Below are 22,187 nucleotides of genomic sequence, written 5' to 3'. Positions count from 1 at the left end.
ATACCCACAGAGGACAGCTGAGGGTGCGGACAGTGGCAGTGAACCGAAAAATTGACTGTAGGTATCAACATTCAGGAGAGACACACCTGCACCGGTGTCCAACAGCAGGGGGATGCATACATCATTAATGTTGACTGTGCATGATTTGAATGACACTGGCCCAGAGCTCACCTTGTGAATGACGGCGGTTGAAGACTGGGGGGTGTGGCCCTCTGACCCAGCCGGGGAAGATCGACAGACGTTGGCAAAGTGATTTTGCTTACCGCAGCTACGGCATGGCTGGCCACGGGCAGGGCAGTTCTGAGCCCTTGAAACATGAGACCGAGATCCACAGTTACCACAGGACTGTTGAGGGCGGGGCCGAGAACGCCGTCGTTGCAGTTGCAGGACGTCCCCAGTGGAGTCGGCGCCCGCCTCGCTCTGGCTGGGTTGCGTCCCGAGGGGCAGCCGTGAGTAAAGGGAGGAGTCGTTGGCAGCTTGACTGGAGGTGGCCACTTGCTGTGTATTTAGCATAGCAGCACACTCAGCTGCTCCCTCAACCTGTAGTGCGATGGTAATTGCTCTGGACAGCAGCAGATCGTCTTTTTCCAGCAGGAGAGTCTCATGCACCTTTGCGTTGGTGGTGTGTTTGATTAGCTGGTCGCGAACCATCTCGTCCTGAAGCGCGCCAAACTTGCATGAGCTAGCTAGCCCTCGCAAATTAGCTACATACTGCTGCACAGACTCACCAGGCAGTTGGTGTCGCTGACGGAATATAAATCGCCGAAGGAGGCCACTCTGTGGAGCAGCGAAATGGGTGCTCATAAGTCCCACAGCTTCGTCAAAGCTTGTGACGTTCCCCAGAGTCCCGAGCACACGATGACCCTCTGCTCCCAAGCAGTGTAGCAACAGAGCCGTCTTCCTAGCCTGGCTCACGTCGTCGAGCCCTGAGGCAATGATGTAATTTTCAAAACTATGTAGCCAGCGAGTCCATGGTACCGGAGGCTCGCCAGGTAATGCCAGGAAGGGGGCAGGTGGTGGGAGAGAGATATCAGCCATCCTCGTTGCCAATATTGTATTTATGTCGCTTGACAAACTGCTACGTTGCATTCTTTATTTAGACTGACACAGCATCACAGGCAGACCCGATCAAACAACCCAGAGTCCGCAGGCATCACCAATCGATCCCAGCATAACAGAACAGCACCAAATCAAATGCAGCACTGTCGATGTGTGCAGACATAACAAGTATTTAACAGCAAACAGCAGTATGGTTTCATGCCATGAAAGAGCACCACAGATGTGATGTTTGCTTTGAGAATGTTGATGGAGAAGTATAGAGAAGGTCAGAAGGAGGTAAATTGTGTCTTTGTGGATTTAAAGAAAGCATGTGACAGGGTGATCCAAAGGAGTTGAATCAAGTGCAACTGGACTTGGTATATATCCGTGAAGACGTTTCGCCTCTCATCCAAGAGGCTTCCTCAGGATAACCATGACCTGGATGAATGAGAACATTCAAGGACATATGACAGGGTGCCGAGAGAGGAGGTATGGTATTGTATGAGGAAGTCGGGAGTTGCAGAGAAGTATGTAGGACTGGTGCAAGATATGTATGAGGGCAGTATGACAGTGGTGAGGTGTGTAATTGGAATGACAGATGGGTTCAAGGTGGAGGTGGGATTACATCAAGGATCAGCTCTGAGCCCTTTCTTGTTTGCAATGGTGATGGACAGGTTGACAGACGAGATCAGGCAGGAGTCTCTGTGGACTATGATGTTTGCAGATGACACTGCGATCTGTAGTGAGAGTAGGGTGCAGGTTGAGGAGAGCCTGGAGAGGTGGAGGTATGCACTGGAGAGAAGAGGAATGAAAGTCAGTAGCAGCAAGACGTGAATGAGAGGGAGGACAGTGGAATGGTGAGGATGCAAGGAGTAAAGGTAGTGAAGGTGGATGAGTTTCAATACTTGGGGTCAACTCTAAAGTAATGGGGAGTGCGGAAGAGAGGTGAAGAAGAGAGTGCAGGCAGGGTGGAGTGGGTGGAGAAGAGTGTCAGGAGTGATTTGTGACAGAAGGGTACCTGCAAGAGTTAAAGAGAATGTTTAGAAGATGGTAGTGAGACCAGCTATGTTATATGGTTTGGAGACAGTGGCACTGATGAAAAGACAGGAGGTGGAGCTGGAGGTGGCATAGTTGAAGATGCTAAGATTTTCGTTGGGAGTGATGAAGGACAGGATTAGCAATGAGTATATCAGAGGGACAGCTCAGGTTGGATGGTTTGGAGCAAGAGAGACAAGATTGAGATGGTTTGGACATGTGTGGAGGAGAGATGCTGGGTATATTGGGAGAAGGATGCTGAATATGGAGTTGCCAGGGAAGAGGAAAAGAGGAAGGCCAAAGAGGAGGTTTATGGATGTGGTGAGGGAGGACATGCAGGTGGCTGGCATGACAGAGGAAGATGCAGAGGACAGGTAGAGATGGAAACGGATGATCCACTGTGGCGCCCCCTAACGGGAGCAGCTGAGAGAAGAAGTAGATATAGGACCTATTACAGGGGTGCACATAATTTTTTTGGTCTGGTTCTCAAAGGAGCACCTGAGGTTCTTGCTTGGTGCTCACCTTTTTTTAAATGCATTTTTCATGACCCACCCACCTCACAAAATGAACAAAATATGAGGGATACGTGGATAACATTGCATGTACTTTAATTTCAATTGAAAATGAACAAAAGCAGTAGGTTACAACATAATGTCTGTTCTTTAAAGTGCCATACATGTGACTTTCAAATGAAATGACTGCTCTTCAAGCACTGAAAACTAAATATACAAATGACTGCTTTTTCAAACACTGAAAACCAAATCAAACTCACAACAGATACTGCTATTTAAAGCACTGAAAGTTCTGTTATCCTACAGGACATCATCGTCATCTTCATCACTCCCCTCCAGACTGTCTTCCTCTATTTCAAAAACACCAGATGTACTAGGCCTGCTCCTTTCTCGCTGCTTCAGCCTACGATTAGCTGTTTGCATCCACAAGTCTACTGCTGGCTTTGGGTCAAAGGTTTCTGTTGTGAACTTAGATAAGTGGATGTGCATTAGAGATGAGAGGCGATAGGCTGACAGGCAGGATCTGTACTTGTTTTTTATTATATTCAGGTGTGAAAATCCCCTCTCACATGCAGCACTGCTCAAGGGCAGTGTAAGAGACAGCAGAAGGACTTTCTGAATGTTGGAGTAACTGCCTGGGTTGCTGGTGTTCACTACATAGACTAGATCATGCACAGAGGAGGCTGCCAAACGTTTTCCAGCTTGCTTTAAACGCATCCACTCTCTTAAAGTTGAATCTTTGTCAACATGCATGCTGGCGTCATATTTCTCAAGGATGTTACTAAGTGTTCTGTAGCCAAACCCGTGGAGGTCTTTCATTTCATTAGGCCAAGTTGTAGGATCAAAAATCAAAAAGTGATCGCATGACTTGAGGGATTCATATCTGCTTTCAAATTCATGAATTAAAGCTCTCAACACATCAATCTTATCCCTGTCAGCTTCAGCATGTGCCACAGTCTCCTCCCTGTACTTGCCCTCACTGCCCATCAGTAGCATCAACTGTCCAATAGCAACCATGAGCTCATCTTTGCATTCACCAATAGTCAGATTGTCTTTCTGGAACCTGAGGGAGGTGAACTGTAAAATGTTCCCAACATCAAGCATGTTGGCTAGGAAACAACGAAAACGCTCTGTGCTGAGATGTTTTAGGCTACTGTCATCACTTGTTGCCACTTGGATCTGAATGGCTGGTAACATTCTCCATATTTTAAACAGAGTCTCTTGTCTCCATGCAGACCATCTGATGTTGTGGAACTTACCTAGTTTGACAAAATCAATGTCTTTCTCCTCACATATCTTTTGAAGTTTGCAAATCGTTTTGCACCCCCTTTCTTTAAGTAAAAGCTTAGCAAAGTGATGATAGATTTATTAAATGACTCACAGTATGGGACCGCACGATCAGCTGATTTAGCACAGTTCTCCAGTGTGTGGGTGGTGCACAGGATATGCACAAGGGAATCCCCGATATCCACCATCTGACGTAATTTGGGATGAACCCCGTTGTAAACTCCAACGTTGACAGCTGCTCCATCACTGCATACCGACACCAACTTTGTCTTCCACTCTGCTAAACCACAATCATTGAACAGTTGCACAAGTCCAACCACTATGTCCTGTGCTGTTCGGTTGGCCCCCAGATTAATTAATCCAAGGAAGTCTGAGCTATATTCTCCGTTGCGGGACACAGAAACAATGTACACAATTTCCTGCTCCGTTTTTGTTATATCTTCGGATCCATCGAAAAGCACACCCCAAAATTCAGCTGCTTTCAGTTTTTCACTTAACTCTGAACTTATTGTCTGAGCGATGCTCTCCGTGATGCGGGATCCCCCTTCTCGCGAATGATAAGCAGTCCCGACGTTGACTCCTAACTTCTTGAGAAGTGGAATATCCTCCTCGTATGAACGCATAGGACGTGCATGTTTCGCTTTGTGAAAGGCCAACAAGAACATGTTTGTCAGTGCCTGATGTTGTTCTTCCGTCAGTCTGTCTTGCCACGTGTCGAGCGGGCCGCTGGGTCTCTGGTCCTGGCTGCGCCTGTTAGCAATAGCTTCTGCTACTTTCTGGTGTTCTCTGCTGTTTGCATGCTTATCAAAAGCTGGATGGCTGAAGTTTTTCGTCCCCATATAAAAGTGGCAGTTTCTGTCCGCTAATGTGGGATTTTCCCGACATAGTTTACACCACATCTCAGTGCGGGCGTCATCTGTTTGAAGCCAGCCGATGTCCTGCAGCCATTTCTCTGAAAACTTACGCTTTGACTTTGGTTCTAGTTCAGTATGGCGTTTCTTTGGTGGAGGTGTAGGAAGACCAAAGAAATTACTCAATGTCGCTTGCTTCTTTGACATTTTGGAGAAATTAGTGGCTCATACTATAGCATTGGCTAAAAGCAGTGGCTCATACTCTGCACTGCAAAATGTTTGGTACGCAAATGCGCGGTAAAACACTTGAATCTGGTGCTCGTTGAATATTTTAAGAGCGCATGCGCACCTGCGCACCACTTATGTGCACCTCTGGAAATAGATCATCCATAAACCCTTTATTAGTTACTATACTACGTATTATACTGCAGTAATACTGTCTGCCTGTAATACATACATGCCTTGCCACTTCAAACTATTTGTCACAGTATAGCAATAGTGGTTGCCATCAATGTTTAGGTCAGCTGTGGTATCTGCCAAAAGCCTGCACTGCTGATGGCAGTCAACATTAATTCATGAATCTGTCCTGCATACCCCAGTCAGCAATTTCATGACAAAAACTGGACTTTGTTGAGCTTTGTTGATCTTGTATTGCACGTCCACTTTAAGGGTTTGATGAGTTGTATAGTGTGATGAGATGACTATTTGACTATTTGTATCCTGCCTGTTAGCTTTTATGTGACCAGCCCTGACTGGATGCGTTTGGTTTATCATGCCAATGTCAGCCAACTCCAAAGTCTGGACAAAAATCCCAAAAGAGGGGTCAAGTGATAATGAACCAAGTGTCTGTTGCATGCGAACCAAAGCAATCTGTGTAATAAATTCCATGTCAGCCTTTAATCCTCTTGGCCAATCTCTTGTTCTTGAAGGAGTATCACTTAAGGCAGTTCACTTAATGGGAGGACCCTGCAACCTACATGCTACCACGACACAGATACTCCGTTTAGGAATCTGGGTCAAAATCTTGAGCGCTTCCGTTGGATTATCTAACGGTCGAGTCTACGGAATTAAAGTTAATGCAGATTCAACCATGAAATTCTCTGTTTATTTGTGAGTACCCAACAAGAGCTAGCATCAACTGATTAGCAAAACTACTGCTTTTACAACATGCCTGGCATTTGTTGCTTGATACAGTGGACAGAGGCACTCTAATCCTAAAAAGAGATTCTAGAAAAGCTTCAAAACTAGTGATAATAAGCAGCTGCAATATACAGTTTATCCCAAGACTCTGGTGAGGGAGGACAGCAATGAACAGCCATATTCAATCTGCAAATAAGACCAACAATTATAATTCATATGACCAGGCATATTTACATGTCCCTGACTTCAACACAGGGAACCCTGGTTAATCTCTTACTGGGTGGGTTCACTGGAGCGTTGAATCGAAATACAACGTTTAATGTGCAGGCTTGGTGGTGATTATCTCGCCATAAAGCTGAGCCACTCAGCCAGTCAATCAATTACCCCCTCCCCTTCACCAAAGCTTGCTCAAGACACCAGTGCTCTATCACACCTTTCCCAGTGCCTCATGTAATTTCTCTCTCTTTCCTTCCACTAAATCCATGGCTCAGGCCTTGGCCTCTCCAAACACCACAGCATCGAGATTAAACCAGATCGGCAGGTGCAGCATTTTAAAAGGCAAAGAAGTGTGCTCGCCATTCATCCGCCATTTCCCAATATTTCCCTGGTGAAACTCCTCACTGTCAGTTGAAAAGAAGCGGCTGGCGACTCCACATGTATCGGAGGAGGCACGTGGTAGTCTGCAGCCCTCCCCGGATCAGCAGAGGGGGTGGAGCAGCGACCAGGACAGCTCAGAAGAGTGGGGTAATTGGCCAAGTACAATTGGGGAGAAAAGGGTGAAAAAAATAAAAATAAAAATAAATAAAAAAAAGTAACTCTGACCCACCGTTTTTCCAGAGATGTCTAGTGAGGAGCATTACAAGATGTTGTGTGAAACAACATTTTATTTCAGTTTGTCAGCATGCGCTAAGATGTAACAGAGTAAAGCTGCCCTTCTTCACTAAACAGAGAGACCAAGTGCAGCAAAGGCCACAGCTAACCTGTAAAAACAGGCAAGGAAAAGGGATTAACATTAGCATGCACTATTTGTTGCCTTGAAGGGCGGCTTCACTCCACTCTCTCCCTCTCTCTCACACCCTCTTTATGGTACTGATGGTAATCCCTGCTCCAAGACATCAGCTGACAGGAAGCTCAGAAACATAATGAGCATCTTCCCCTAACCAGAATGTGTCACTTCTTTCATCTCTGTTGCCATGGTGACGAGAGAGAGGCAATGAAAATGAATGACCTGGTACAGATTTTGCTTCCCACTCCCCCCAAACAGGCGCCCCGACCGACCAGAGGAGGAGCTAATGCAGTGACCAGGACACATACCCACATCCGGCTTCCCACCCACAGACACGTCCAATTGTGTCTGTAGGGACGCCCGACCAAGCCGGAGGCAACACGGGGATTTGAACCGGCGATACCCGTGTTGGTAGGCAACGACTACATGATCTCTTAGAAGGATCATATTCATTCATTCATCCATTATCCAAACCACTTATCCTGGTCTCAGGGTGGCGGGGATGCTGGAGCCTATCCCAGCAGTCACTGATTGGGTGGCAGGCGGGGAGACACCCTGGACAGGCCGCCAGGCCATCACAGGGCCAGGATTATATTACATTTCATAGAAATAAAAGTTTATACTCTAATTTGCTGTTATACTATGATATTTTCAGGGCAATATTTAATTCAGAGAAGTTTTGTGATTCTTGTTACTATCAAAAGGACGCTTCTACATCATGGGGGGGTGTTGCATTTCAACATGTGAGTCATGTGCATTCCTCAGGCTGCGTCTAATTCAGAAAACACTAAACAATGTCTCACTTGCTTTCTGAAACTAGGCACCGATGGGAGAAGTTTCAGATTTCACCCCCAGGATCTTTGTATGTTTGTTAACCCACAATCCCCCTGTGAGGGATACAAAGAAGGGCTGTTTCGTGCCATCTCCCCCCGAGAGTGGAATACATCGCTCACAGACGGCAAAAAACAAGATATACTCTCTGGCGGCCATCGCCATAGCCGCGGGGATGTATTTTGAGCGGGGGGGGGGGGGCTGAGAAAAAAGAGGGAGGGGGGGGTCGAGCTTTGCCAGGATTGATGTTATGACTGTGTATAGCCTAGACGCTTAAGTAAAACATTGATAAATGACTAGAATGCGAGATTAGTTGCTGCTGAGGGACAAATACTCTCTCTCTCTCTCCCTCTCTCTCTCTCTCTCTCTCTCTCTCTCTCTCTCTCTCTCTCTCTCTCTCTCTCTCTCTCTCTCTCTCTCTCTCTCTCTCTCTCTCTCTCTCTCTCTCTCTCTCTCTCTCTCTCTCACACACACACACACACACACACACACACACGGTGGTGCCAGGCCTAACGTTATGGGCGCTGCTTTTCTATGCGGAGTGCTTGTACGCTGACCGTGATGCTGACCATCAACACTCATTTATGCATGACACACAAAAGCACATCGCCACACAAATGCAGACTGCTCGGCGGCAGCATAAAAAACAAACAAACACATAAGCACACGTAATATGTACGCCTATAGCCAAATCACAAGCTCCAAAACACAACTGCAGGCTGCACGGCAGCAGCATGTAGCCTGAAAATCAACCCATACATGCAGACCTATCAGCCACAATCTCCAATCAAGACATACATAATTGTCTTGCCTTACTGCCGGCCTGCATGCAGAACTCCAAACACGGCCTTTCTCTCCGGGTTGGCGCTGATAAAGTCCCTCATGAGGGCATCAGTGTTCAAACTGTCCAATATATCTCCATGAACATGCAACAGAGCAAGGTGGGTCAGTCTTTTTTGCACCATAGTTGTACGTAACCATGTCTTCAGACGGCGGAGAGCGGAAAATGTCCTCTCCGGTGAAGCAGCCGAGATGGGGAGACTTAGGCAGAGTTTGATGAGGTTTTTCAACTTGGTTGAAAAGAGCCCTTGTTTGTGGATGGAGTTTAGACGTGGTTGTTGTGATGTCTTTTACTGTCTTGGGAGAATCCCTGCAGAGGTCTCCCATCATTTTCAGCTGATCTCCAGTTCGGCTTTGTCAAAGTACAAGGGAAGGTGAAAGTAATCTATATCCACTATCTGTTCCTTGTTGGCTGCCTTAATAAGCACCTTTTCTCTGAGAGCTGCTGTTTTCATACCATCTTGTTCAAGTCTCCTCTTTACTTCTGGTGTGACCAGGTCCACAGCTTCATCGAACGCTTGTCTCCATGAGTGTTGCACAACTTGTGCGTCTGCCTCTGGCTCTGCTGTGTGTCGATAATGGGCTAGGGTTTTTGTCACCCTGTGCTGACCTGGCGTTGTAAGTCCTGCTGTGGATATAATACAGTCTGTTGTAGCATGTTATCCACCACTGTATCATCCCGAAGGGCCTCAATGCGCCTTCCAAGCAGTTCGGCACGCTCAGGGGTGCCCAGTATGCTGGCTTTGGTATGCTGCAAACTCCTGGCCACCGACTCGCACGGCTCGAATATTGCCTCACAACAGGGGAAGCCATAGTAGGTTTTAGCCTTCATTGCTTGCTTGAGCAGGCCTCCGATCTTAGCTCTGGTCTCTCCCCTCACACTTTTGTCATCCTTAAGCTGCGCCAGTGTTTTGATGATTTCTCTGTAGGCACTACACACACGTTTGATAGCTATTGTTCGTATGCACCATCTTGTTGGACATATGGCCAGTATGGTACCTATCTCATTGCAGCCAGACATGGACTCATAGAGCTCCTTGCGTTTTGCTAGTTCATGGATTACCACAGCTATGCCCTGAACAAAGCTCACTGAATCAGTGACGAGACCCACCTCACGTGCAGCCTCCTGGAGAACTAGGTCAAGTAAGTGGTTGGCACAGTGGACAAAGAGGGACTCGGGGCATGTTTCTTTTAGCTGCGCCTGAACACCCGAAAACAGTCCTGAAATGTTAGAAGCTCCATCAAAACAATATCCATGGAGACGCTCAACTGGGATGTTCAGCCTGAGAAATGCATCTATGGTGCACTTGAACAGGGCCTCTCCACTGCTGTCGGGGGCATTGTAAAATCCAGTGAATTCAGAGTGAATCTCCAGTTTCTCATCCACACACTGCAGCGTCAATGAGAACTGCTCTGTTGTACCGGAGTCGGTGGTACCATCAGCTGGGAGTCCATAGTACGGACTACTTCTGGCACGGGGTACCAGCTCACGTTGAATAGCGCAGGCGTACTGTTGAATGACGTCATTCTGGATTGTGTCCGAGAGCCAGTTATCGCTCCTCTCAATCCACTGCCTCTCTCCTGGGAGGTTGTAGGTACGTTCAAGCATCAGTTCACACAAAATGCCATCACGGGTGCTGTAAACCTGAAAAGCCACACCCTTCTTTCCCAGGAAGAGCACTGACCTGAACATCAGCTCCAAAACATGCCTTGCTGTGTCTGGAGTTCGGCGGGCAGATAAAGGGCAGATAAAAGGGCAGTAATTGGGGTGTTTTATAGAGCAGTGATTTTTTTTGTGAATGGCATCACGATGAAGTTTAGACTTTTCGTGCTCGTTGAATGTTTCTATGGCTTTCCGCCGGTTTGTGAAGCCTCCCTTGACAAAACTGCTGTCAAACCTTACACTCTCTTCACTGATGAAACGTTTCTCCACTGCTTTCACACAGCTAAGCCAGACCACGCCATCACCTCCCTCAATGCAGCCACCTCTATTTGTTGAACCAGTCTGACTTGATGAAGGAGAAAACGTCTCTTTTTCAAACTGCCTTCCAGGAAACCTAAAGTTGGTTGGTTGGTGTGGCGTGATGGCCTGGACTGAAACCACGTCAACGCATCTAACATTTTGTCCCGCTACTGCCGCGATGTTAGCTTGAATTAGCGCAGCTCCTGGGCCCGGGGCAGGTGTGCTTCGGAGGTGCTGCAGCTGCTACTGGTAGGCCTACTCGGCTTAGGCTCCAAGTCTGCTTCCTCCTCCTCCACATGATCAGCCAACTCGAGGCTCAATCTCTTTTTGCCTTTTTTGGGCTTCCCAAAAAACTCAGAAATGCATTTTTGCGCCATTTGGACTGGTGTTCAGACACGTGACCTGACGGAGTCACTGACGGGTGCCGTCATGGGACAGTTGCTGCTTGTTGTCATTGTGGCTTCTTTCTTACACTTACCTTTTACAGTCGGGTCATTAATGTTTCCAATTAATTTTAATGACCAGACGAATGAATAAAATGAATTTTATTAATTTTTTTGTTAAAACATTTTTATTTATTTTTAACCCCCCCAATTTTTTTGGGCTCCACGCCAGGAGGTGCTGCAGCACTCTCAGCACCCCTACTTCCCACAGTAACGACCCATTGCTGTCGCTGTGCATCTCCAAACGACGGTCTGGTGAGCTGACCTTTGGCCCCGTGTTAAACTGTTTATTTTAGGCATGGATTTTTTTTTTCTTTTTGGATTTTTTCCCTCAATTTTCTTCCCAATTGTGTCCGGCCAATTACCCCACTCTTCCGAGCCGTCCCGGTCGCGGCTCCACCCCCTCAGCTGCAGACTACCACATGCCTCCTCCAACACATGTGGAGTCGCCAGCCGCTTCTTTTCACCTGACAGGGAGGAGTTTCACCAGGGGGACGTGGTGCGTGGGAGGATCATGCTATTCCCCCCAGTTCCCCCTCCACCCCCCCGAACAGGCGCCCTGATCGACCAGAGGAGGCGCTAGTGCGGCGACCAGGACAAATACCTACAAGTCCTCCAACCCATACGACCACATAGGTCGTATACCCTCTAATACGACCCACAGGAGTGTTTCCTAAATTAGCGCAGGAGTTATGCCACAGATACTTTTTGCCTCTGTGCATTGTGGGTTTTTATCTACACTACCGTTCAAAAGTTTGGGATCACATTGAAATGTCCATATTTTTGAAGGAAAAGCACTGTACTTTTCAATGAAGATAACTTTAAACTAGTCTTAACTTTAAAGAAATACACTCTATACATTGCTAATGTGGTAAATGACTATTCTAGCTGCAAATGTCTGGTTTTTGGTGCAATATCTACATAGGTGTATAGAGGCCCATTTCAAGCAACTATCACTCCAGTGTTCTAATGGTACAATGTGTTTGCTCATTGGCTCAGAAGGCTAATTGATGATTAGAAAACCCTTGTGCAATCATGTTCACACATCTGAAAACAGTTTAGCTCGTTACAGAAGCTACAAAACTGACCTTCCTTTGAGCAGATTGAGTTTCTGGAGCATCACATTTGTGGGGTCAATTAAACGCTCAAAATGGCCAGAAAAAGAGAACTTTCATCTGAAACTCGACAGTCTATTCTTGTTCTTAGAAATGAAGGCTATTCCATGCGAGAAATTGCTAAGAAATTGAAGATTTCCTACACCGGTGTGTACTACTGCCTTCAGAGGACAGCACAAACAGGCTCTAACCAGAGTAGAAAAAGAAGTGGGAGGCCGCGTTGCACAACTGAGCAAGAAGATAAGTACATTAGAGTCTCTAGTTTGAGAAACAGACGCCTCACAGGTCCCCAACTGGCATCTTCATTAAATAGTACCCGCAAAACACCAGTGCCAACATCTACAGTGAAGAGGCGGCTGCGGGATTCTGGGCTTCAGGGCAGAGTGGCAAAGAAAAAGCCATATCTGAGACTGACCAATAAAAGAAAAAGATTAAGATGGGCAAAAGAACACAGACATTGGACAGAGGAAGACTGGAAAAAAGTGTTGTGGACGGATGAATCCAGGTTTGAGGTGTTTGGATCACAAAGAAGAACGTTTGTGAGACGCAGAACAAATGAAAAGATGCTGGAAGAATGCCTGACGCCATCTGTTAAGCATGGTGGAGGTAATGTGATGGTCTGGGGTTGCTTTGGTGCTGGTAAGGTGGGAGATTTGTACAGGGTAAAAGGGATTCTGAATAAGGAAGGCTATCACTCCATTTTGCAACGCCATGCCATACCCAGTGGACAGCGCTTGATTGGAGCCAATTTCATCCTACAACAGGACAATGACCCTAAACACACCTCCAAATTGTGCAAGAACTATTTAGAGCAGAAGCAGGCAGCTGGTATTCTATCGGTAATGGAGTGGCCAGCGCAGTCACCAGATCTGAACCCCATTGAGCTGTTGTGGGAGCAGCTTGACCGTATGGTACGCAAGAAGTGCCCATCCAACCAATCCAACTTGTGGGAGCTGCTTCTGGAAGCGTGGGGTGCAATTTCTCCAGATTACCTCAACAAATTAACAGCTAGAATGCCAAAGGTCTGCAATGCTGTAATTGCTGCAAATGGAGGATTCTTTGACGAAAGCAAAGTTTGATGTAAAAAAAATCTTATTTCAAATACAAATCATTATTTCTAACCTTGTCAATGTCTTGACTCTATTTTCTATTCATTTCACAACATATGGTGGTGAATAAGTGTGACTTTTCATGGAAAACACAAAATTGTTTGGGTGATCCCAAACTTTTGAACGGTAGTGTACTTGTTGACATCCTTTTTACAACGCCTCATGGACAAGTTAATAAAGGTAAGTAGTCAGTTAATAGTGATAAGAACGATTTGAGAACAATAGAATATGTAGTCAGTGCAAATACCCACATCCGGCTTCCCACCCGCAGACACAGCCAACTATGTCTGTAGGGACCCCCGACCAAGCCGGAGGTAACACGGGGATTCGAACCAGTGATCTCTGTGTTGGTAGGCAACGGAATACACCGTCACGCTACCTGGACACCCTTCGCATCGATTCTTTTTTACCAAATCTGACCTGTGAGCTGTCACATTCAGTGAGGAGACGCACATGTGATGCCAAAAGCCCGGCGATGACATCAGCTCATCACTTGCCACTTTAATTTTGGCTTAACAACATTTTCTACACATACAACAGCATTTTGACTATACTGAAATTGTCCCTAGGTGTGAATGTGTGTGTGTGGCGGCCCTGTGATGGCCTGGCGGCCTGTCCAGGGTGTCTCCCTACCTGCCGCCGAATGACTGCTGGGATAGCCTGCAGCATCCCTGCGACCCTGAGAGCAGGATAAGTGGTTTGGATAATGGATGGAACAACAGCATTTTCTCACCTCTGGACATTTGTAGTGTGGTTGTGTAGTGAATGAGTATACAGTGTGTGAGTAGCAACCTCTCTTCCTTAACCACCACTCATGAAGTGTCCTTGAGCAAGGCCCTTAGCTCCCAAATGATAAGAGGCGAACAGTAAAACAAAAAAAGCAACACTATATTCTTCACTTCTTCAATTAAACAATGTTTCAACATCAATGTCTTCTTCAGGCAAACATCTTTTATATTACAAAGCAGTGGAGAGAACATATATATATATATATATATATAAACATCAATGGTGTTGTTATAAGTGCTCAACTAATGAGGAGCGGAATATCAATACTGATACAGGAAATCTGTATTGATATATATACACTGCTAAAAAAATAAAGGGAACACATAAGCAATGCAATGTAGCTCCAAGTCAATCACACTTTTGAGATATCAACCTGTCCAGTTAGGAAGCAACACTGATTTGTGAATCAATTTCACCTGTTGGTAAATTGTCTAATTTCCACGTGGTGGAAATTAGACAATTTGCAAGACAACCCCTATAAAAGGAATGGATTTGCAGGTGGTGGCCACAGACCATTTGCCTGTCCTCATCTTTTCTGGCCGATCTTTGGTTAGTTTTTCATTTTGCTAGTGCCCTCACCACTAGAGGTGGCATGAGGCGGTATCTGCAACCTACAGAAGTTGCTCAGGTAGTGCCGCTCATCCAGGATGGCACATCAATGCGTGCTGTGGCAAGAAGATTTGATGTGTCTCCCAGCACAGTGTCCAGAGCATGGAGGAGGTACCAGGAGACAGGCCAGTACACCAGGAGACGTGGAGGAGGCCGCAGGAGGACAACAACCCCGCAGCAGGACCGCTATCTGGTCCTTTGTGCAAGGAGGAACAGGAGGAGCACTGCCGGAGCCCTACAAAACGACCTTCAACAGGCCACTAATGTGCAGGTTTCTGCTCAAACAGTGAGAAACAGAATGCATGAGGATGGTATGAGGGCCCGACGTCCACAATTGGGGCCTGTGCTCACAGCCCAACACCGTGCAGCCCGATTGACCTTTGCCAGAGAACATCTTGGTTGGCAGATTTGCCATTGGCGCCCTGTGCTCTTCACAGATGAGAGCAGGTTCACACTGAACACATGTGACAGACGTGAGAGAGTCTGGAGACGCTGTGGAGAACGTTCTGCTGCCTGCAACATCCTCCAGCATGACCGGTTTGGCAGTGGGTCAGTGATGGTCTGGGGAGGCATATCCTTGGAGGGCCGCACAGACCTCTACGTGCTAGCCAGAGGTACCATGACTGCCATTAGGTACCGGGATGAGATCCTCAGACCCATTGTCAGACCATATGCTGGTGCAGTGGGCCCTGGGTTCCTGCTCATGCATGACAATGCTCGTCCTCATGTGGCCAGAGTGTGTCAGCAGTTCCTGTATGTCGAGGGCATTGATGCTATGGACTGGCCTGCACGTTCCCCAGACCTGAATCCAATCGAGCACCTCTGGGACATCATGTCTCGTACCATCCGCCAACGCGATGTCGCACCACAGACTGTCCAGGAGTTGACTGATGCCCTGATCCAGGTCTGGGAGGAGATCCCTCAGGAGACCATCCGTCGTCTCATCAGGAGCATGCCCAGACGTTGTAGGGAGTGCATACAGGCACGTGGAGGCCACACACACTACTGAGCCTCATTTTGAATCGTCTTGAAGAATTTCCACAGAAGTTGGATCAGCCTATGTTCTCATTTTCCACTTTGATTTTGAGTACGATTCTGAATCCAGACCTTAATGGGCTAATGATTTTGATTTCCATTGATCATTCTTAGGTTATTTTGCTCTAAACACATTCCTCTGTCTAATAAATAAAGATTTTCAGCTGAAATATTTCATTCATCGAGGTCTATATTGTGTTTTTAGGTGTTCCCTTTATTTTTTTGAGCAGTATATATATATATATATATATATATATATATATATAGCTTCGTTAAAAGAAACACTCAACACTAGGGAAAGTGCTCAACAAATAAGGAGCAAAATAATCCAGCTAGTCGGGTAAATTCTTTATGAGACAGAACAAGCCTACCGCTGATGATTGTTTATGGCATGAAATTGATAACACATATATATACATACATATATACATACATACATACATATATACATATACATATATATACACACACACACACGTATATATGTATATATACACGTGTGCGTGTATGTGTGTGTGTATATATATATATATATATATATATATATATATAGTATAGGTATATGTATATACATATATATGTATATATAGGTATATATATAGGTATATATACACACACATGTATATATGTATACACGTATATGTTGGTAGACCTACCTGAACCAGTCAGTCAACTCAGAGTGTCTTAACTCATGCTAGCGCCACTTTGTTAATTACACTGTGTTTGATCCAAGGTATTCTCCTATACACCTGTCCACCTATTTAGGTTTGCAAGAAGTTCTACTGTTAAGGATGTCCGGGTAGCATAGCGATCTATTCTGTTGCCTACCAACATGGGGATCGCCGGTGTCCGGGTAGTGTAGTGGTGTATTCTGTTGCCTACCAACATGGGGATAGCCGATGTCCGGGTAGTGTAGCGGTCTATTCTGTTGCCTACCAACATGGGGATAGCTGGTTCGAATCCCCGTGTTACCTCCGGCTTGGTCAGGCGTCCCTACAGACACCATTGGCTGTGTCTGTGGGTGGGAAGTCGGATGTGGGTATGTGTCCTGGCCGCTGCACTAGCGCCTCCTCTGGTCGGTCGTGGCAGCGCCTGTTCGGGGGGGGGGGGTTGTAGCATGATCCCCTGGTGAAACTCCTCACCGTCAGGTGAAAAGTAGCAGCTGGTAACTCCACATGTATGGGAGGAGGCATGTGGTAGTCTGCAGCGCTCCCCCGGATCAGCAGAGGGGGAGGAGCAGAGACCGGGATGGCTCAGAGAGCGGGGTAATTGGCCAGGTACAATTTGGGAGGGAAAAAAGGGGGGGTGGAGGACAAATTAGTATTGGTCATCTAACGCCAGCAGGAGTACTGATACCCATAACAGAAAGTAATAAACAAGTATCAGCTTGCATCAGTCGTACCTCATACTGCGTAACGCGGCCCGGCAGTATTCTTTACAGCCTCTTCTGCCACCGCAGGAGGGAGGGAGCGAGACGGAGGCAGATTGTGGGATGGAGGAGAGAGATACAGCTTCCTGATAAACGTTGTTTGATAGGTGCCTGTGTGGGATTAACTGATAAAAAATAAATGACAGTCACAATGTGCTCTACTGTATAAAAACTTTTTGTGAAGTTCAGATCAGATATCAACCATCTGCATTAATGGGGTCTGCATTACGAGGCTGGGCGGATCCGTGACCATTACTCCCACTGGCGGCAGAACCAGAAGCTGCTGCACACGGCAGACCTGATGAAGCCGCTGTGTGCACTGAAGGAGCCTTACCAGCTGTCAGTCTCACCCAGGCTGGACTTCGATATCCCATCCTGAACTCCATCATACCGCCAGGGAGACAATCCTCCAGTCTAAAACGAGCACCACACAAGTTTTTCATAACAGATGCAGCAGTGAAGTCCCGTCTCTTCACCTGCACAAAACGCACCCAGGCGTGAAAGCTAGGGCGGAACGGGGGCACAGCGGTTAGCACTGTCGCCTCACAGCAAGAAGGTCCTTGGTTCGAACCCCGGGGTTGTCCAACCTTGGGGGTCATCCTAGATCATCTTCTGTGTGGAGTTTGCATGTTCTCCCCGTGTCTGCAGTGGGTTTTCTTCAGGTGCTCCGGATTCCCCCACCACCAGAAAGACATGCATGTTAGGGTCAGTACTGCAGTCTGTGCTCCCAACCAAGGCATGGCAAGAGAACTGGAGTTGGTCCCCGGCCCGGCGGCTGCCACTGCTCCTGGCTACACAGCTAGGATGGGTTACATGCAGAGGAAGAATTTCCCCACGCGGATCAATAAAGTAGACTCGATGTCCCGACAGGCAGGAGTTTGTACAACCTGCACATTTACCAAGATGGTAAATGGTGAAATGCAAAAAAACTACTGATAAACAGGCCACCTCACTATACACCGACTACTCAGACTCACTATCCCCTACTCCTGCACACTGAGCTGAGGCAGTGCTAATACGTATGTCCTGTAAAACATTGAGTCCTGCATTCACTTCTCAAATGGCCATCTTCAGGCGAGGTTAAGTATGAAACGCGTACCAAGTGTAACCTGCAGTATGCTGTTTACCTGGCTAACAGGAAGACCGAGGCTGCACTGGGTCGCTCCCAGGTGTGTGAGACTGGAGATGGGCATTTGTTGAAAACAGTATGTGTATCTGTTTCACGAGACTGTCCCCTACCAAAACACGACCTCACAGGTCGTTTGTACAAGCAGCTGTAACCTGCACGACAGGGGAATGGGCCTATGCTTGCGCAGGGACAGTTTACAGTCTAATGTCTAAGTTCAGTGGAGATTGGTGTAGGTTTTTTTCTAGACCAGATTCTAGTACTCACCCCAAAGACAACACACACACTCGTGGGTATAGTTTACTATAAAAAAACCAATTTATTTCAACAGTTCAAAGTAAAGTTATTTCAATATCAATACTAAATTAGATGTGTTATATATATATTTTACTCTATTATACTTTTTAAAAGTTCTTCCTAATATTCTACTTATTGTCCATCTCTATCTATATTCTATTTTATACCCTTCTAATATATTACTTATGCAGCCATATTCTACACGAAAAAATTAAAGAAAATACTCCAAAATAAAGTATGAGTGCACTCAAAGAAAATAATAAAGAAAAGAAAAGGGGGAATGATTCAGTCTTCCAATCTGTGCAAGGTGCAATGTCCAGATCCTACCACAATCACAGGGGCAAGTTAATGTAGAGGCGATGATGATGAATCCAAATCCAGGGCGATGATGGGGGCAATCCAAAGGGGGTATCCAAGGGTTCCAAAAGGTATAGCAAGGGGGGTTGTTCGGGGTACTAAAAAAACCAGTCTGCACAAAATTGTACAGATTCCTTATTAATTGCAATCTATATCAAACAATTACAAACAAAATAAAAATACCCAAATCTCGAGTCAATTCTCAGAATTAAATCATTTCCTACATATAACTAATATGCGGCTGAATGACAACAGCCTATTGCTGTAAGAACAGTTAAAAACAATGTCATCGCAGCCAGGCTGCGGCACTATCAACGTGAATTCACGTGTAGCTGGCTGCTATGGGTTCCATGGATGCCATGTAGCCCGAGTTGGCTCGGTGGCTAGTGGCAACTGGAGCTTACAGTTTTTTTAACAACAAGCATATTATTATATTAAACTGTCTAACATTCCTACATCAAATAAACTCTATGGACCGGGTGTCCTGACTGGTTTTAAAGCTCTGAATCATATGGGAACTGCTAAGGATCATAGATATACGTTTTAGCTGGGTTAGCTTAGCTTAGCAACCAATGGAAAATTGTCAGTCTTTAGATTTCAAGATTTTAAACTCTTATCTCACCAGGATTCCAGCAGCGTACAAAACACAAGAGAAAAGAGTCTTCCTTCTTCCTTCAACAGGAGATCATCTGTCTTTGGATAAAATCAAGATATCCTACGTAAATAGCTATGATTACATGGAACACAGAAAGCTGTTTACTTTTTAGCTTTGGCTAGCGGCTCACCAAGGAAGCTTCGTGGGAGGGATCTTTTTTGTCGTAGTTCAAATGTCATGTAGCTCAAATATCCGTAGTTCAAATATCAATAATTCAAGTATCCATAGTCAAAGTTGTCCGTATTTCTAAATATCCGTATTTCTCTTCTCTATTGTTGACGGTTGTTTGTATGGTTTAAACTCTGTAGCTCGTGTGCCTCCTAGAGGCTACTCGTGGAACTTACATACGTCACAGGGTACATGTAATCATGTGGGTTACACAGCTAATTACGACCTCTAGTGACGTTTTAAGCTCCTTCGTAATTATAACACGTCATTTTCCCTGGATAAACGATCTCCTTCCATGAGCTCTCGTGAGAAGGAATATTAATAAAAGCAAAGTGTAATGTCACATAGCGGTTATAACGTCCACGCTAGCTGACTTTCTAACTTGTGGCTAACGTTAAGTTAGCTCTTATAACGTTATTCATAGGTAAACATACTGCCAATAGCATCTTAGTTACTACACTAGACGACAAAACAACACAAAAAACGCACTGACTTCATATTCTATTGTTCTCACATTGTTTTAAAAACCCACAATGCACTGAGGCGAAAAGTATTTGTGGCATATCTCCTGCCGCCGGTAGGGGCGCTAATTTAGGAAACGCTCCTGTGGGTCATATAGAGGACAAACGACCTATGTGGTCGTATGGGGTGGAGGACTTGTTGCATTAACTTTGCTGGGAACAACAACACAACAACACAGCAACAACGTGATATGATCACATCACGATCTCACCATGTCTTCAATGCTACAATCCAGCACAAGCCTTTGAGTATAAAGTAAGTGTGCACCCTATTCTCACAATCCCTCACACCCTAAATCCACCGTTACACACACACACACACACACACACACACACACACACACACACACACACACACACACACACACACACACACACACACACAGTCTTTCCAAGTGAAAGAGCTGGTGAATGAAATTTGCAGCTGACCTCTGAATGAGTGGGGGTGGTTACCCGCGGACAGGAGGCGTTGCCCTCTGGCAGCTGCCAACATTATCATGCAAACCTGGGGGCATTGTCTCGTCTCTGCAGCTCCGAAGCTGGCACTCCGTATGTGGAGAGGGGCAGGGGGCAGCGAACAGCGTCGGTGCAGTGGGAGCTCTGTAAAAGCCCATTGACAAGCTCAAGCTAGCCGAGGACAGGTACTGTCTCGAGTCCATTAGCCTATGAATGAGTCCAACGGGGTCAACACTGCCGGGATTTTCTTTAGTTCCGGCATCCTGTGTCAAGACTCCGAGAGCTCATATGCTCTTTTACTGTGGCAGACCCTTGCTGACAATACACACAGGCCTCCGACAGTCTGGAATTTTCCACACCAATGTAGCAGCACACTGCAGACTTCCATGTTACTGCTACACAACACAAGGTTGAAACGGAGACTAACATGGCATATGAAAATACGCATAAACCAAAATGATAATTGTGTGCAGTTTTGCACTGTTACACATATTTTATATGCCACACTGGGAGGGAGAGAGTGTAGATGGAGACAGACAGTAAATAGTAATTTTCATGATTAGCATCTATCAGCTTGAGTTGCACAATAATTTACTACTTGAAAACCACTGATCCATTAAATGAATAATTTAGACGTGTGTGAAAAAGATGCTACAGTGTAAGTGAAACAAGTTCGTGCATCAGAACCGTGCACTGAAATCTGCCTATTTTTTAGGTTTAAAAAAATAAATGTTTAGGAGAAAAAGCAAAAATGATGGAGACACCCTGCATTTTGGTAAATGTGTGCAAGCATTGCTGTATCTCACAAGAACATAACCGGTGTGTCTGTAGGCCAACAGTAACATAACCGGTGTGTCTGTAGGCCAACAGGAACATAACCGGTGTGTCTGTAGGCCAACAGGAACATAACCGGTGTGTCTGTAGGCCAACAGGAACATAACCGGTGTGTCTGTAGGCCAACAGGAACATAACCGTGTGTCTGTAGGCCAACAGGAACATAACCGGTGTGTCTGTAGGCCAACAGGAACATAACCGGTGTGTCTATAGGCCAACAGGAACATAACCAGTGTGTCTGTAGGCCAACAGGAACATAACCGGTGTGTCTATAGGCCAACAGGAACATAACCAGTGTGTCTGTAGGCCAACAGGAACATAACCGGTGTGTCTGTAGGCCAACAGGAACATAACCGTGTGTCTGTAGGCCAACAGGAACACAGAATTCCTTTTGCTGATGACACTGTTCTGTTCCATGTGAACTGTATGTCTGAGCCTGATAATGATGCACAAATAATGAAAACAAGACATGAATATAACAATAGGGGAACCCTTGTGAAAAACAGAGAAACTTGTTTCATTTTTATTGTTTTTTATTTATATATGTTTACATATGTTTTTTATTGTCCCTTGCATTCTGTTATTATCTTCCAAACGTGTTTCTTTGTTGTTGGAAATAATTAAAAAATGTTCATAAAGATATTGCTGGAAAAAAGTGTGTGCAAGCGGGATGAAAACAAGACGACAGGGTATCTATCTTAAACATCCACAAGGCCCACAGCCTCTTCGCAAATATTTTAG

At 45.8% G+C, this 22,187-nt stretch overlaps 1 protein-coding gene across 1 annotated transcript in view; it reads right to left on the bottom strand.

The window, feature by feature from the left end:
* Positions 1 to 22,187, bottom strand: part of ptpro (protein tyrosine phosphatase receptor type O) — a 213,054-nt gene that overhangs the window by 84,633 nt on the left and 106,234 nt on the right. Inside the window, exon 2 of the mRNA XM_056276725.1 lies at positions 9,151 to 10,259. Within this exon, the coding sequence (XP_056132700.1) occupies positions 9,151 to 10,259 (1,109 nt within the window). The remainder of the gene's footprint in view (positions 1 to 9,150; positions 10,260 to 22,187) is intronic.

Source organism: Lampris incognitus, chromosome 3 (assembly GCF_029633865.1).
Source record: "Lampris incognitus isolate fLamInc1 chromosome 3, fLamInc1.hap2, whole genome shotgun sequence".
Lineage (NCBI taxonomy): Eukaryota > Metazoa > Chordata > Actinopteri > Lampriformes > Lampridae > Lampris > Lampris incognitus.
This window is presented reverse-complemented; position numbering and strand designations above follow the sequence as displayed.